The sequence below is a fragment of the Osmerus eperlanus genome, chromosome 17 (genome assembly GCF_963692335.1).
Source record: "Osmerus eperlanus chromosome 17, fOsmEpe2.1, whole genome shotgun sequence".
Lineage (NCBI taxonomy): Eukaryota > Metazoa > Chordata > Actinopteri > Osmeriformes > Osmeridae > Osmerus > Osmerus eperlanus.
The window spans coordinates 1,387,074-1,398,314 of NC_085034.1; the positions used below are offsets into that span (position 1 = coordinate 1,387,074).

General features: G+C 51.1%; 1 protein-coding gene across 1 annotated transcript in view; it reads right to left on the bottom strand.

Annotated features, from left to right (window-relative positions):
* Window positions 1-404: 404 nt before the first annotated feature.
* LOC134038025 (semaphorin-3aa-like) overlaps window positions 405-11,241 on the bottom strand; it is a 12,626-nt gene continuing 1,789 nt past the window's right edge. The window contains 15 exon segments of the mRNA XM_062483616.1: window positions 405-1,551; window positions 2,069-2,214; window positions 2,303-2,370; window positions 4,357-4,514; window positions 4,632-4,673; window positions 4,795-4,886; window positions 5,065-5,284; window positions 5,482-5,633; window positions 8,173-8,215; window positions 8,217-8,244; window positions 8,385-8,416; window positions 8,419-8,503; window positions 8,631-8,667; window positions 8,707-8,811; window positions 11,077-11,196. Coding sequence (XP_062339600.1) covers window positions 772-1,551; window positions 2,069-2,214; window positions 2,303-2,370; window positions 4,357-4,514; window positions 4,632-4,673; window positions 4,795-4,886; window positions 5,065-5,284; window positions 5,482-5,633; window positions 8,173-8,215; window positions 8,217-8,244; window positions 8,385-8,416; window positions 8,419-8,503; window positions 8,631-8,667; window positions 8,707-8,811; window positions 11,077-11,196 — 2,108 coding nt within the window. The 3' untranslated portion in view covers window positions 405-771.

Consider the following 11,241-nt stretch of genomic DNA (forward strand, 5'->3'; position numbering starts at 1 on the left):
GGAGTCTCAACGCGACTCAGTGGGCTCCGATGCAGAGTTCGCCCTCTGAAAACGACGCCACGTTTGCGAGTGTTTCCGTAAATGAGAGTAGTCGTATTCTGAGTGACTTGATTTCCCGTCCCCACACAGGTCTTTCTCACCGTTCTAAATCCAGGAAGCGTTACATCGTCTTTCGTCCCCACCGCCCCTCCTCACGTCAGAGAACAGGAAGCAGCGACGGACTTCCTGTTCTATAAAGTCTGTGAACCAATCAGAAACGGTTTGTCATGTGTGTCCTGTCCTGTCAGATAAGTAACTAGCTTATGTACAGGAGGCCTGTGAGTCATCCATGTAGCTCCTCTCCCAAGCGCTGGACTGTGCAGTTCCTTGTGGTGAACCAGAGGACCTCAGTCACTCCCCACGCATTCAATTCCAGTTCCAGTTTTTTTTTTTTTTCATCCTGTTTGTCTTCGGTCTTCTAAAAGTCTTCACAGGGTATTTGCAGTGTGTGAGAGTATGTTTTTCTGTGTGTGTGTGTGTGTGTGTGTGTGTGTGTGCATGGTCACTCTTGCCTGTGTGTGTGCTCGGATTATGAGAATGGAATATGATTGTTTGCCCCTACATAGTTTATAATTATAATGAATCTGTAGATGAGTGAACAGAACAGATGTGTAGTGTGTATATGTGTGTATGAGGTGTGTATGTGTGTGTATGAGGTGTGTGTATGTGTGTGTATGAGGTGTGTGTGTATGTGTGTGTATGGGGTATGAGGTGTGTGTGTGTGTGGTGGTCTCACACACTACGCGGTGGTCTCTGCTGCTCGTGTGTTCTCCGGTTGCGTCCCTTCTTGTTCTCCTGCATGCGCCTCCACTTGGCGTTGTGTTGGGCCCCCCCCCGCCCCCCCCCAGCCCCCTGGGAGCCCCCCTGGGAGCCCCCCTGACCTCCTTGGCCCTTCTGTGGCGTCTGGCTGCTCGGCTGAGCCTGAGAGTTCTGGCCCTTCTGGTTGTTCTTGGGCGGTTGACTGCTCACCGTACCCGATATCAGTTGAGGTTTCTGGGGGTTGGGTCCCTGCGGGGTCCCCTCGACGCCCTGGGTCCTCTGGAGCTTCTGGCTGACCTCGGACGGAGGCCCTCCCTGCTGCTTCTGGGCGTTGGACGGGCTGCTGGGGCCCTTGGCCCTGGGTGCGAGGCTGGGGCCGCCTGTGCCGTCCGCCCTGAGGGACACCCCCTGGACGGCGGGGGTTTTTACCCTCCGCTGCTTGCGCTCCTTCCGCCAGACACGGTCGCAGAACTCCTCCACGCTGTTCAGGTCCGGGTGGTCCAGGAGGGACAGGAAGTCCCGGTACCAGGGCTTGTTTTTGGGCGAGTGGCCCTGGGCCCCGGCCCCAGCCGGGGGCCCTGGGAGCAGCTCGCTCAGCCTCTGGGAGGGGATGACCTGGAGGGTGAGGCGCAGCAGGGGCTGGATGAAGCCGTGCTCCACCGCGTGGCAGTGGTACACCCCGGAGTCGGACTGGACAAGGCTGCGAAGCAGGAGTCCCTGCTCAGTACGGATCACCCTGTCCTCCGCCTTGATCTGGAGGGGAGAGAGGGAGGGAGCGAGGGAGGGGAGGAGGGAGGGAGGAGGGAAGGAGGGAGGGAGCGAGGGAGCGAGGAGAGAGGGACGGGGGGAGCGAGGAGAGAGGGAGGGAGGGAGCGAGGAGAGAGGGAGGGAGCAAGGAGAGAGGGAGGGAGGGGAGGGGGGGGAGGGAAGTGCAGAAAAAGACAGTTCAGTCACACACCACACGGTCACAGTCATACACCACACGGTATTGTCGCTTACATCACTGGGTCACGACCCGACACCTCCGCCCCCAGACAGAGTTTCTCACCTCAGTTACCACCCACACTAGGTCAGAGGTTAGAGGTCAAAATTGAGTCTGTGATAATAAGATGGAGGAAAGGAGTTTCCCCTAACACAGCGGGTGACAGGGTGTCTGCTGTCAAACTAACACGCATCTCCATGGGAACTAGATACTAGTGCTGATTATGACAGATGAGTGCTTTTATGTGTGCCTGTGTGTGTGTGTGCCTGTGTGTGTGTGTGTACTAACCTCGTGCTTGCGTTCCTCGTTGGGTCTCTGGAACTCCCAGTAGATGAGCGCTCTCTGGGATTTGGGGCTGCACTCCAGGAACATGCTGCTGTTCTCCACACCGTACACACTCCTGTCCTGCACCCTGCCCACCCCATCCACGTCATCTACACACACACAGTTTAGTGAGTGAGTGCATTGATAAGGAACATGAATTGTGTGTGTGTGTGTGTCTGTGTGCGCGTGTGTGTGTACCATGGTGCTGCAGGTCAGAGCACTGGGAGAGAGGATCTCCATTCCTGATATCCTGGCGTCTCGTTCTCCTGGGAAACAAGGAGAAGCTGGATGAGAACAAGCAGCCTCAGCAGACCAGCCCGTTCAGCTTAACACCGTTTTTTGCTTCTGCTTTGTGACATTTAACTTCCACCAGAGATGGAAAAAGTACACACATCCTTCACTCAAGTAGAAAATAGTTAAGTAAAGTACTGATTCCAGAAACATCTGTACATTGTCTCTGACTCCCACACAGTTTTAGCCATTTCTTGAAGTACTTTTATCTACCACTAGGGGGCAGTGTTGACCTGAGGGATAGTTCAAGAACAACAGTCTACTTGAACTACAATGAAAAAAAAAAAAATCACCGTCTTTCCTATGCTAATAAATATGCACAGAGTGAGCAGAAGAACTCACATAAAAACGCTGGCGCGTTTGTAAGAGTATATAAACCTACGCCATGAATGAACCGTGATTCATTGTCCAGCGCTTTCTCCTTATGCGTGTTCTGAAACAACACAGTTCAGCCTTAAGATTCCTCGTAAAGAAATCCCACGCAGAAAGCTTTGTACCCGCCAGACTCCTGCACCTGGCTCTAGCCAGGTTTCCCCGCTCCGCTGTGTCACTGCCTGGCTTTACTGGATAACTGCAAACATGCCCCCTCTGTCCCCATGTACTGCTGGGTTACGGCCAAGGCCATATTTCTTGACATGTGCAGTAAAAATGAAAGGGGAGAGAGAGGAGGGCCCAGCCAGACGGACAGGTCTCCAGTGACTAGGTCTTTTTAAGGGTTGTGAAGAGAGAGAGCAGCTTGGAGAACGGATGGAGGGAGAGAGTGGTGTTGCAATTGGACGGTTGGATGATGTTTGTGTGTTTGCAACCAAGCTGGTGCGTTTGTGTGTGTGTGTGTGTGTGTATATATGTGTGTGTTAGTGTGTTTGAGTTCCACTCAGTCCCTGCTCTCTCTCGTTTTCTCTTTCTTTCTCTCTCTCTGTCTCTCCATTTCTCTCAATATATAAAATAATTCTCATTCTTCCTCCTCTCTCCTCTCCTTCCACCTCCTCCTCCCTCCTCCTCCCTCCTCCTCCCTCCTCCTCCCCTCTAGGAGGTTTCCTCAGCAACATTCCTGCCGTTCGATGTCTGGGCACGTGTGGGGCAGGTCAGAGCGGTCTGGATCTCATTTGGGAGCTGCAGGGAAAATATCTGGAGAGGAGGCCCCAGGCTGGCCCTGACTCGGGGTGGGCCAGGCCAGGCCCGCCCTCTGGCCTACTCCTAGCCCCAGAACCAGGCCAGCCCTCAGGCCTACTCCTAGCCCCAGAACCAGGCCAGCCCTCAGGCCTACTCCTAGCACCCACCACTGTGAGACACACCAAAGAAGTGGTGTGGGTGTGAGAGAGAGAGAGAGAGAGAGGTTGAGTGTTGACTATATATATATAAGTGTGTGTTTGTATACATGTGTGTGTTGGTGTGTGTGTATGTGTATACATGTATTTATGTGTGTGTGTATACGTGTGTGTGTGTGTGCTTCCTCCGCTGGGCGCCATGCGGGTGCGGAGGTCTGAGGCGGTCAGCCTGATCCTGATCCTGACTGGGTAATTTGAGGGTGTGTTTGTTCATATCTCCTAGCTTTAGGGTGACGTGGTTAGAACGCTCCTGTTGGGTATAATTTGATGTGTGTGTGTGTGAGTGTGTGAGGAAGTCTGATCTGGCTGTGTGTTACTGTTACTCCTTGGCTGAACGGTAAAGTGGTCACAACTGTGCTACTGCTGGCTCTGACTGTGTGTGGGGCGCTGGTTTGAACTCCTTGGCTGTGGAATTCAGCAATCATTCTAAGCATTTTGTGTGTGTGTGTGTGTGTGTGTGTGTTTGCCTGTGTGTGTGTGTGTGCTTGTCTTAACAGTAAGCCTGTGGTTGTTGACCAACTCACATACGTTCAAATCCTGTATTCCTGTGTACACGTGCAAGAATGTCCGGGCCTCTATTTACTTCTGCTTGTGTGTATACATGTGTGTGTGTACGTGTGTGTGTGTTCTTACCTTTTGGCAGTTGGAAAGTATCTGGAGCACTCTGTCCCGTCCCAGGCGCAGTAAGGGTCCCTGGCCAGGCAGCACTCCGCACACGCCTTGCCGTACACCTCACAGCGGTGCAGGGGCATCTGGGATACGCCCAGGGCCGAGCCCAGGTACAGCTGCTGCTGCTCGACAGAGAACACAGACTGGGTGAGCTCTCCCATTCAGAGGCACTGCCTCAGATCCCACAGACGCCGTGCCTCAGATCCCACAGAGGCACTGCCTCAGATCCCAGTTCTTACCTGCTTGGTGGAAAGCTCCATGGCTGTGATGGGTGTGGGCTCCTAACAAAGCAGAAAATAAGATCAGATGTTAGTAATTAGTTATTTCTTCCCATACGATCTCAGTATTGGTGAAGACCCTTGTTCCGGTGACTGTTTGACCGCGTTGGGGATGGGAGCGTACCGGGAACACGGTCATCTGCTCCAGCACCACCTCCTCCAGGTCATGCCAGCTCTCCTTGGGGATGGTGACCACCTTCAGCACGGTGCCCCGGTCTGGAACAGGAGCACAGCAGGATCTTCGTAAGCTTCAACCTTGATCTGTTTCCTGTTTACTTGGGTCCTCACGTGGACCCAATGCATAACGTCATCGCGTAACCTAGCGACTGTTAGCGTCATTTCAGAGAGACAACAGCGACTCCTGTGGAGGTGTTTGGGCAGCGCTGCTCCTCACCTGTGCCGATGAACATGACGTCGTACTGGCCATCCTCCGCCTCCACCCGGTCCACCACCAGCTGGGAGAACTGGTACTCCACGTCCGTCCGCACCACGATGGGACGCCCCCCCATGGGGTGAACCGGGTTGTACATGGCGGGGTGCCCCCTGGCGAAGGTGATGACGTCATCGGGCAGGTCTTTGGTGGAGTCGAACCCTCCGAAGGTTTTGCTGGGGCACTGGGGCGTGCGAGGGAGAGAGGACAAACAGGGGACTTTGAGTTTCACATCGGCCGCATCCTCGGTTATAAAAAAGCTGAAAACAAACCTACGCCCCTGCATTCAGCACTGCAACGACAAAGCATGTACCACAGAGGTTTCTGCCTCTGCCTCGCCTACAGCAAGTATCAAAGAGGGGTCTCGAGGCAGCGACTCACCGTGCCAGGGCGGGGGTAGGGCACGCGCCCCTGGAAGGGAACCCACTGGAAGTTAGGGCCATCTCTGTGGGCGTAGGGACCCAGGAACACCCTCCTGACGTCAGCCATGCTGTACATACACACTGCAGAGCCCTTGAAGATGTTGCTGGTTGCTGGAAGAGAGGGGAGGAGCGGGACAGAGGGAAGGAGGAGTGGTGAGAGGGATGGGAGGAAGGAAGGAGAGAGAGTAGAGGATGAAAAAGGAGAATAGATTTGGAGTAAGGTATAGGAGAGAGAGAGAGAACGAGAGAGACAGGGACAGAGAGAGGAGAGAGGGAGAGAGAGAGAGAGAGAGAGAGAGAGAGAGAGAGAGAGAGAGAGAGAGAGAGAGGGAGAGAGAGAGAGAGAGAGGAGAGAGAGAGAGAGAGAGAGAGAGAGAGAGAGGAGAGAGAGAGAGAGAGAGAGAGAGAGAGAGAGAGAGAGAGGAGAGAGAGAGAGAGAGAGGGAGAGAGAGAGGGGGAAGGGAGGGAATAAACGAAAAATGCAGATACGTTACGGATCTATCACAACAAATCAAATATGAGGCCTCATGAATCCGAGTGGGAAAGTCCTGAATGTGACCCTTCCCTGAAAGACTAAACGCATAAGATGAAAAACGTTGTCATCACTTAACAAACTGATGACAGATCGGAACATTGGATGTGATGGTTTCCAGCTTCGGAGGAAAGGCCTGGAATCTAGGCAGGCTACCAAGAAGGCAGGCATTCATTTCTGATGCATCGCAACGGAGCATGCACGGAACTGAGGTATTCTGACGGAAGATTCCGAAATGGAACCCAGAAGAGGTCATGAATATTTGTGTCGAGTTAAACGGTATTAGGTATTGCAGAACGTAGAGACAGAGTTTTGCAGTTAGAAGATTTCCTTCAACTGCAAAACAATCAACGTGGAATTCAACTGAAATGGAGCCTAGTTCATAATTCATAGGATGGCAGGTTCATCAGCTAAAGATACCCAGGGTAGAATCCGTCTGGCTGTAGGAGTCAGGCATGGCTTGTTCCCTGTCTGGCTTTTGCGCATGTATGTTATGTGTGCATCTCAGCAGTTCTGAGAGGAGCATGCAACCACCAAAGCATGGAAGATGAATGGATTAGCATTTGTAAAAATGCTAATTAGGAAGAAATTCAATTAACCAAAGGGCATAAAGACTTTCCTATATCTCTGCCTCGTTGTGGATAAAGGACACGGGCTCGCCTTGCACTGCCGAACACGCTCTGGAGACACACACACACACACATACACGCAAAACACACACATGCACACACACACACACAAACACGCACACACAGCGAGAATCAAACATCGATCCGTCAGCGGCGGCTTGTGGGCCTCATTAAGCGGTGATATTAAAAGCCATTCCCCCTGAATGCCGGCTTCCATTCATCTCTGAAAACTGGGCACTTGCAAAAACCAATTAAACGACTTCTAATTCCTCAAAGCCCCGTAATTGAATTTTCAAGTGCCGCGTCCCACCCCGCCCCCCTCCACCATCTCCCCCCCCCCCTCCACCATCCCCCCCCCCTCCACCATCCCCCACCCCCCCCCCTCCACCATCTCCCCCCCCCCCCCCCCCCTCCACGCACACTTTAGAAAAGCAGAGAAATCCACCCGGGGTTTGTGGTGCGAAGGACGGCCCCCGTTCGCTGAAGCGCCCTGGCGGTCTATTCAGCTTCTCTTATCGTTACCTTGGAGATCCGCCGTCGAGTGTTTGTGTAAACGTTGCAGATAGACATGTGGCTGAACGCAGCAGCCGAACTCGAGGCGCCATTCCATCTGTAAAAACCTGCTTTCTTTCACCTCTACTTTGATTTGTCTAGCTCCGCCTCAACGTGGAACAATGAGGGCTGCGTCTGGTACGATCGTGCCCAAGAAGGTCCACGTCTGTCCAAGGCTAGCGCTGACCAGGGGAGAGACGTCTGTCCAAGGCTAGCGCTAATCAGGAGAGAGACGTCTGTCCCAAGGCTAGCGCTAACCAGGAGAAGAGACGTCTGTCCAAGGCTAGCGCTAACCAGGGGAGAGACGTCTCTGTCCCAAGGCTAGCGCTAACCAGGGGAGAGGCGTTCTCCACAACCACCTAATCTGATTTCCTACGAGCATTTCTGCCAAGGCCCCAATGAATAGACAGTCAGGTAGCAAAGGGTGAAAAAAATAAATGGTCTGAAAGGAATTTTCAATTTGAGAATTGAGGGGGGAGGTTGGGAGATGCCGACCACCTGTAAGTGGATTAGCGAACAAAAGCGGCGTCTGGATTTTTTGGGGGAGACGAGGGCACACCCAGAGAATTGAATCCTTCTGAGTTGGGATTCATTACATGTCATTTGAGGATTAACGGGCGGAGAGGTGGAACGAGAGAAAGGAAAAGTAAATAAGAGAGGGGAAATGAAAATGTTTTTCACATACAGGAAAAATTGCTTGTCCAAAAGGAAACAGTTTCAATATTTCATAGATTGCCCTACAGTAGTAAGAACAAATGTCAACTCAACAGACGTCAGATAGAAGAAAGGCCATTATTTTTGTACACTGGAATGAGGCTGGCTCTGCAGGACTGTTACTGATCATAATCTTGACCTTGAGCACATCTGTTTGGTACAATGTTAACAATGTCAATAATGTTTTTATAAACATATTTTACATGTACACATATGTAAATACCTGGGATGTGGTGAAAAACTGCATAGATCACAGGGTTCTTTGGATTCCTTGGAGCTCATCAGAAAAACGTCCCTCTAAAAACACACCAAAAACATGACAACCTGAGTATTAAACACACACACAACCAGATACACACACCAGATAACCACAGTGCTGTACACATCTGTCTACCCTTCCCCACTTCCCCCTCCAGCCTACACACACACACTCACGGCAGTTCGTCAAAGTGTGTGTCGATGCCGTTTTGGCTCCGGGTACTGAGCACGTGAGACGAGCCTTGAGGAAGGTGGTCCATTTGTTCACCAGGCTCCTGTGGCCCCCCAAGGTCATTCTGCAGAAACAACACAACACTTAACACACTCAGGAAACATCCACAGGCTTCAGAGACACTTTGAATGTGAACGAGAGTATGTTCTTACCTTACACAGCTGTCCTATCCTGGCTAAGGTGGTTGTAACTTACACAGCTGTCCTATCCTGGCTAAGGTGTTCTTACCTTACACAGCTGTCCTATCCTGGCGATGGTGGCCCTTGCCTGTGTTCTCTCCATCCATGGCGTTCTCTCGGAAGAACAGGAAGATCTTATCATCCTCCGGGTTGTCGCTCTCAGGAATCAGATTCACGCCCACAAACCTTGGGTCTGAAGCGTGCACAGTGCACATTCTTTCACAAGAGCACATTTATCAACCTATTACGTACAGCTCAGTCTGAGCGCACGCGCACACAAGCTTGACAAACAATATTTACTGCACTTCTGACACTTGCGTGTATATAGCACCTCCATCTCTTTCTCCTAAACATGTTACACATCACACCAGGGTCGGACTAGCCGTTGGGAGAGTCGGGAGATTTCCTGAATGGCTGGTCAAACGGCCGCGGCATAATGAAAAAATAAATAAAAATAAAAATAATACAACGGCCGTGGGCCGGTCTGTGCTGCGTTTCCCCGGGCCGTTTTTCAGTCCCAGTCCAGACCTGCATCACACCGACACGTTATGGTTACATCGCAGCACCATGCCCTAACCCCTAACGCTATCTCATTCCACAAGAACCAAGGGCACCCAATCCCTCCCAAATCCTCCAGAACCCCTAAGAGAACCCACATCCCCACAAACACACATGGTACCGATTGAGCGCTCTAATACACTTGAATAAATCCATCAGGGCTTTGGGAAGGCGAGAGGAAATCAAAACTAAACGGTTAAGCCAGGAGCCCGAGGCTCGGATGTCCGCAGCTAGAGGGGGATGACGCTCGGGGAAAGCAATCCGGGGAGTAGTCGCAGGAGGCGTTGTCACGCGTGAGCCGGGGTAACCGTGGTGACCGTGGCGCGCCCCCACGCCGAATGGCTACAACCGGGGCCATGTTTCGCCCCTACGGTGACTGCTGAGGATGTAGTCGTGGAAAAAAGGGGGAGAGAACCTTGGCCACAAGAAAACAGATGAGTCTGCCCCCAGATTTATACGCTCTGTGTGGTGTTGCGAGACCTTGGGTATGAATCACAAGACACACACAGATGCAGCCTGTACACACACACACACACACACACACACACACACACAGATGCAGCCTGTACACACACACACACACACACACACACAGATGCAGCCTGTACACACACACACACACACACACACACAGATGCAGCCTGTACACACACACACACACACAGATGCAGCCTGTACACACACACACACACACACAGATGCAGCCTGTACACACACACACACACACACACACACACACAGACGCAGCTGTTGTGGCTATTCCATCGTTCAGTTCAACGTTTGTACACACACACACACACACACACACACATACATACATACCCGTGGTGCTGAACCACTATGGTGATGTTGAATACTTGCCATTCAGCCCATGCACACACACATCAACCCCCCACAACCTCCCCACCACTGAGTTCATGCCATTTAATACATTTCATTTATTGTCCAACAAAGGCCTACTTCATTCGACAGGAGCTTAGCTACAGCCAGAAAGTCAGCCAGTGTTAAAAGATGGGGGGAGGAGTGTAAAACATATAGCCAGGTCCAGGACCTACAGAACTAGCAGCCAGGTTTCGCCCTAAAGCCTTTTGAAGTAAACACTCATTCCAGTATCAATAGCCATGAAGTATTCTCTCCTGTAGCTTAGAGGATCATACACCCTGTTGATAAGGGTCCATTGAATATCCCCTTCTGGTAATCCTTCCAATTACAATTCCTCTTTTGTGAGGGAACAGATGGATTTAACCAGGTGACCGGAGGAGGTCTCTAGCGTATCCGTTTGAAGAGAGACAGCTCGAGGAGGATTAAGATGCGGAGAATACCTTTTTTTCCACCAAAAATCGCTCTTTATGCATATGTCACAGGAATTCATCGCAAGAAGCTGAGGTCGGAATCTGACTCCACCACAGGAACACAGCTGAGAAGGGGATTAACTTCACCGTTGAAAAAAGAAAAAAAAAGAAAAAAAGATTCTTAGACAGTTCATCTGTTCGCTCGTTCCCCACCCTGCCCCAGCCTCGATAATCTGGCCAGCAACCATCGTGCAATCAAACCCCACACAATCAAGCTCCATGGATTTGTGAATGGGACCCGACATCTCTGTTTCCACGGTGAATGGCGTTGATTGACTATGTTTAAGGATGATCAGCGTCTCTAAGAACAAAATTCAACAAAGCAATGGATTTTGCCCTCTCTTAACAACTGACCAATCAGACAGCATTTTGTTTTTGCAATTTTGCATAAAGGGTATAATTTTTATATATCCTTTGCTGTATTGTCACAAGTACCCCTCATTGTATTGACCTTTAGGAGTCATGATTCACCCACTAAATAAGTAACTTTAGCATGCTAGCATAATAAATCTCCTCTTGCTCAGTTTAATCTTCAAAAAGTATTTTACCATTCAGCCATCTTGAGTCATGTTGCTCTGTTCTGATTGGATGATGCTCTCCCAGGGTTCTGAAAATGGCAAAGTCTCTTCCCATGAAATCTGCAGACGTTCCAGAGTACAGCTCCCCATCTGCCAATCAGAAAACAACATGAACATTAAAGAACCAATCAGATG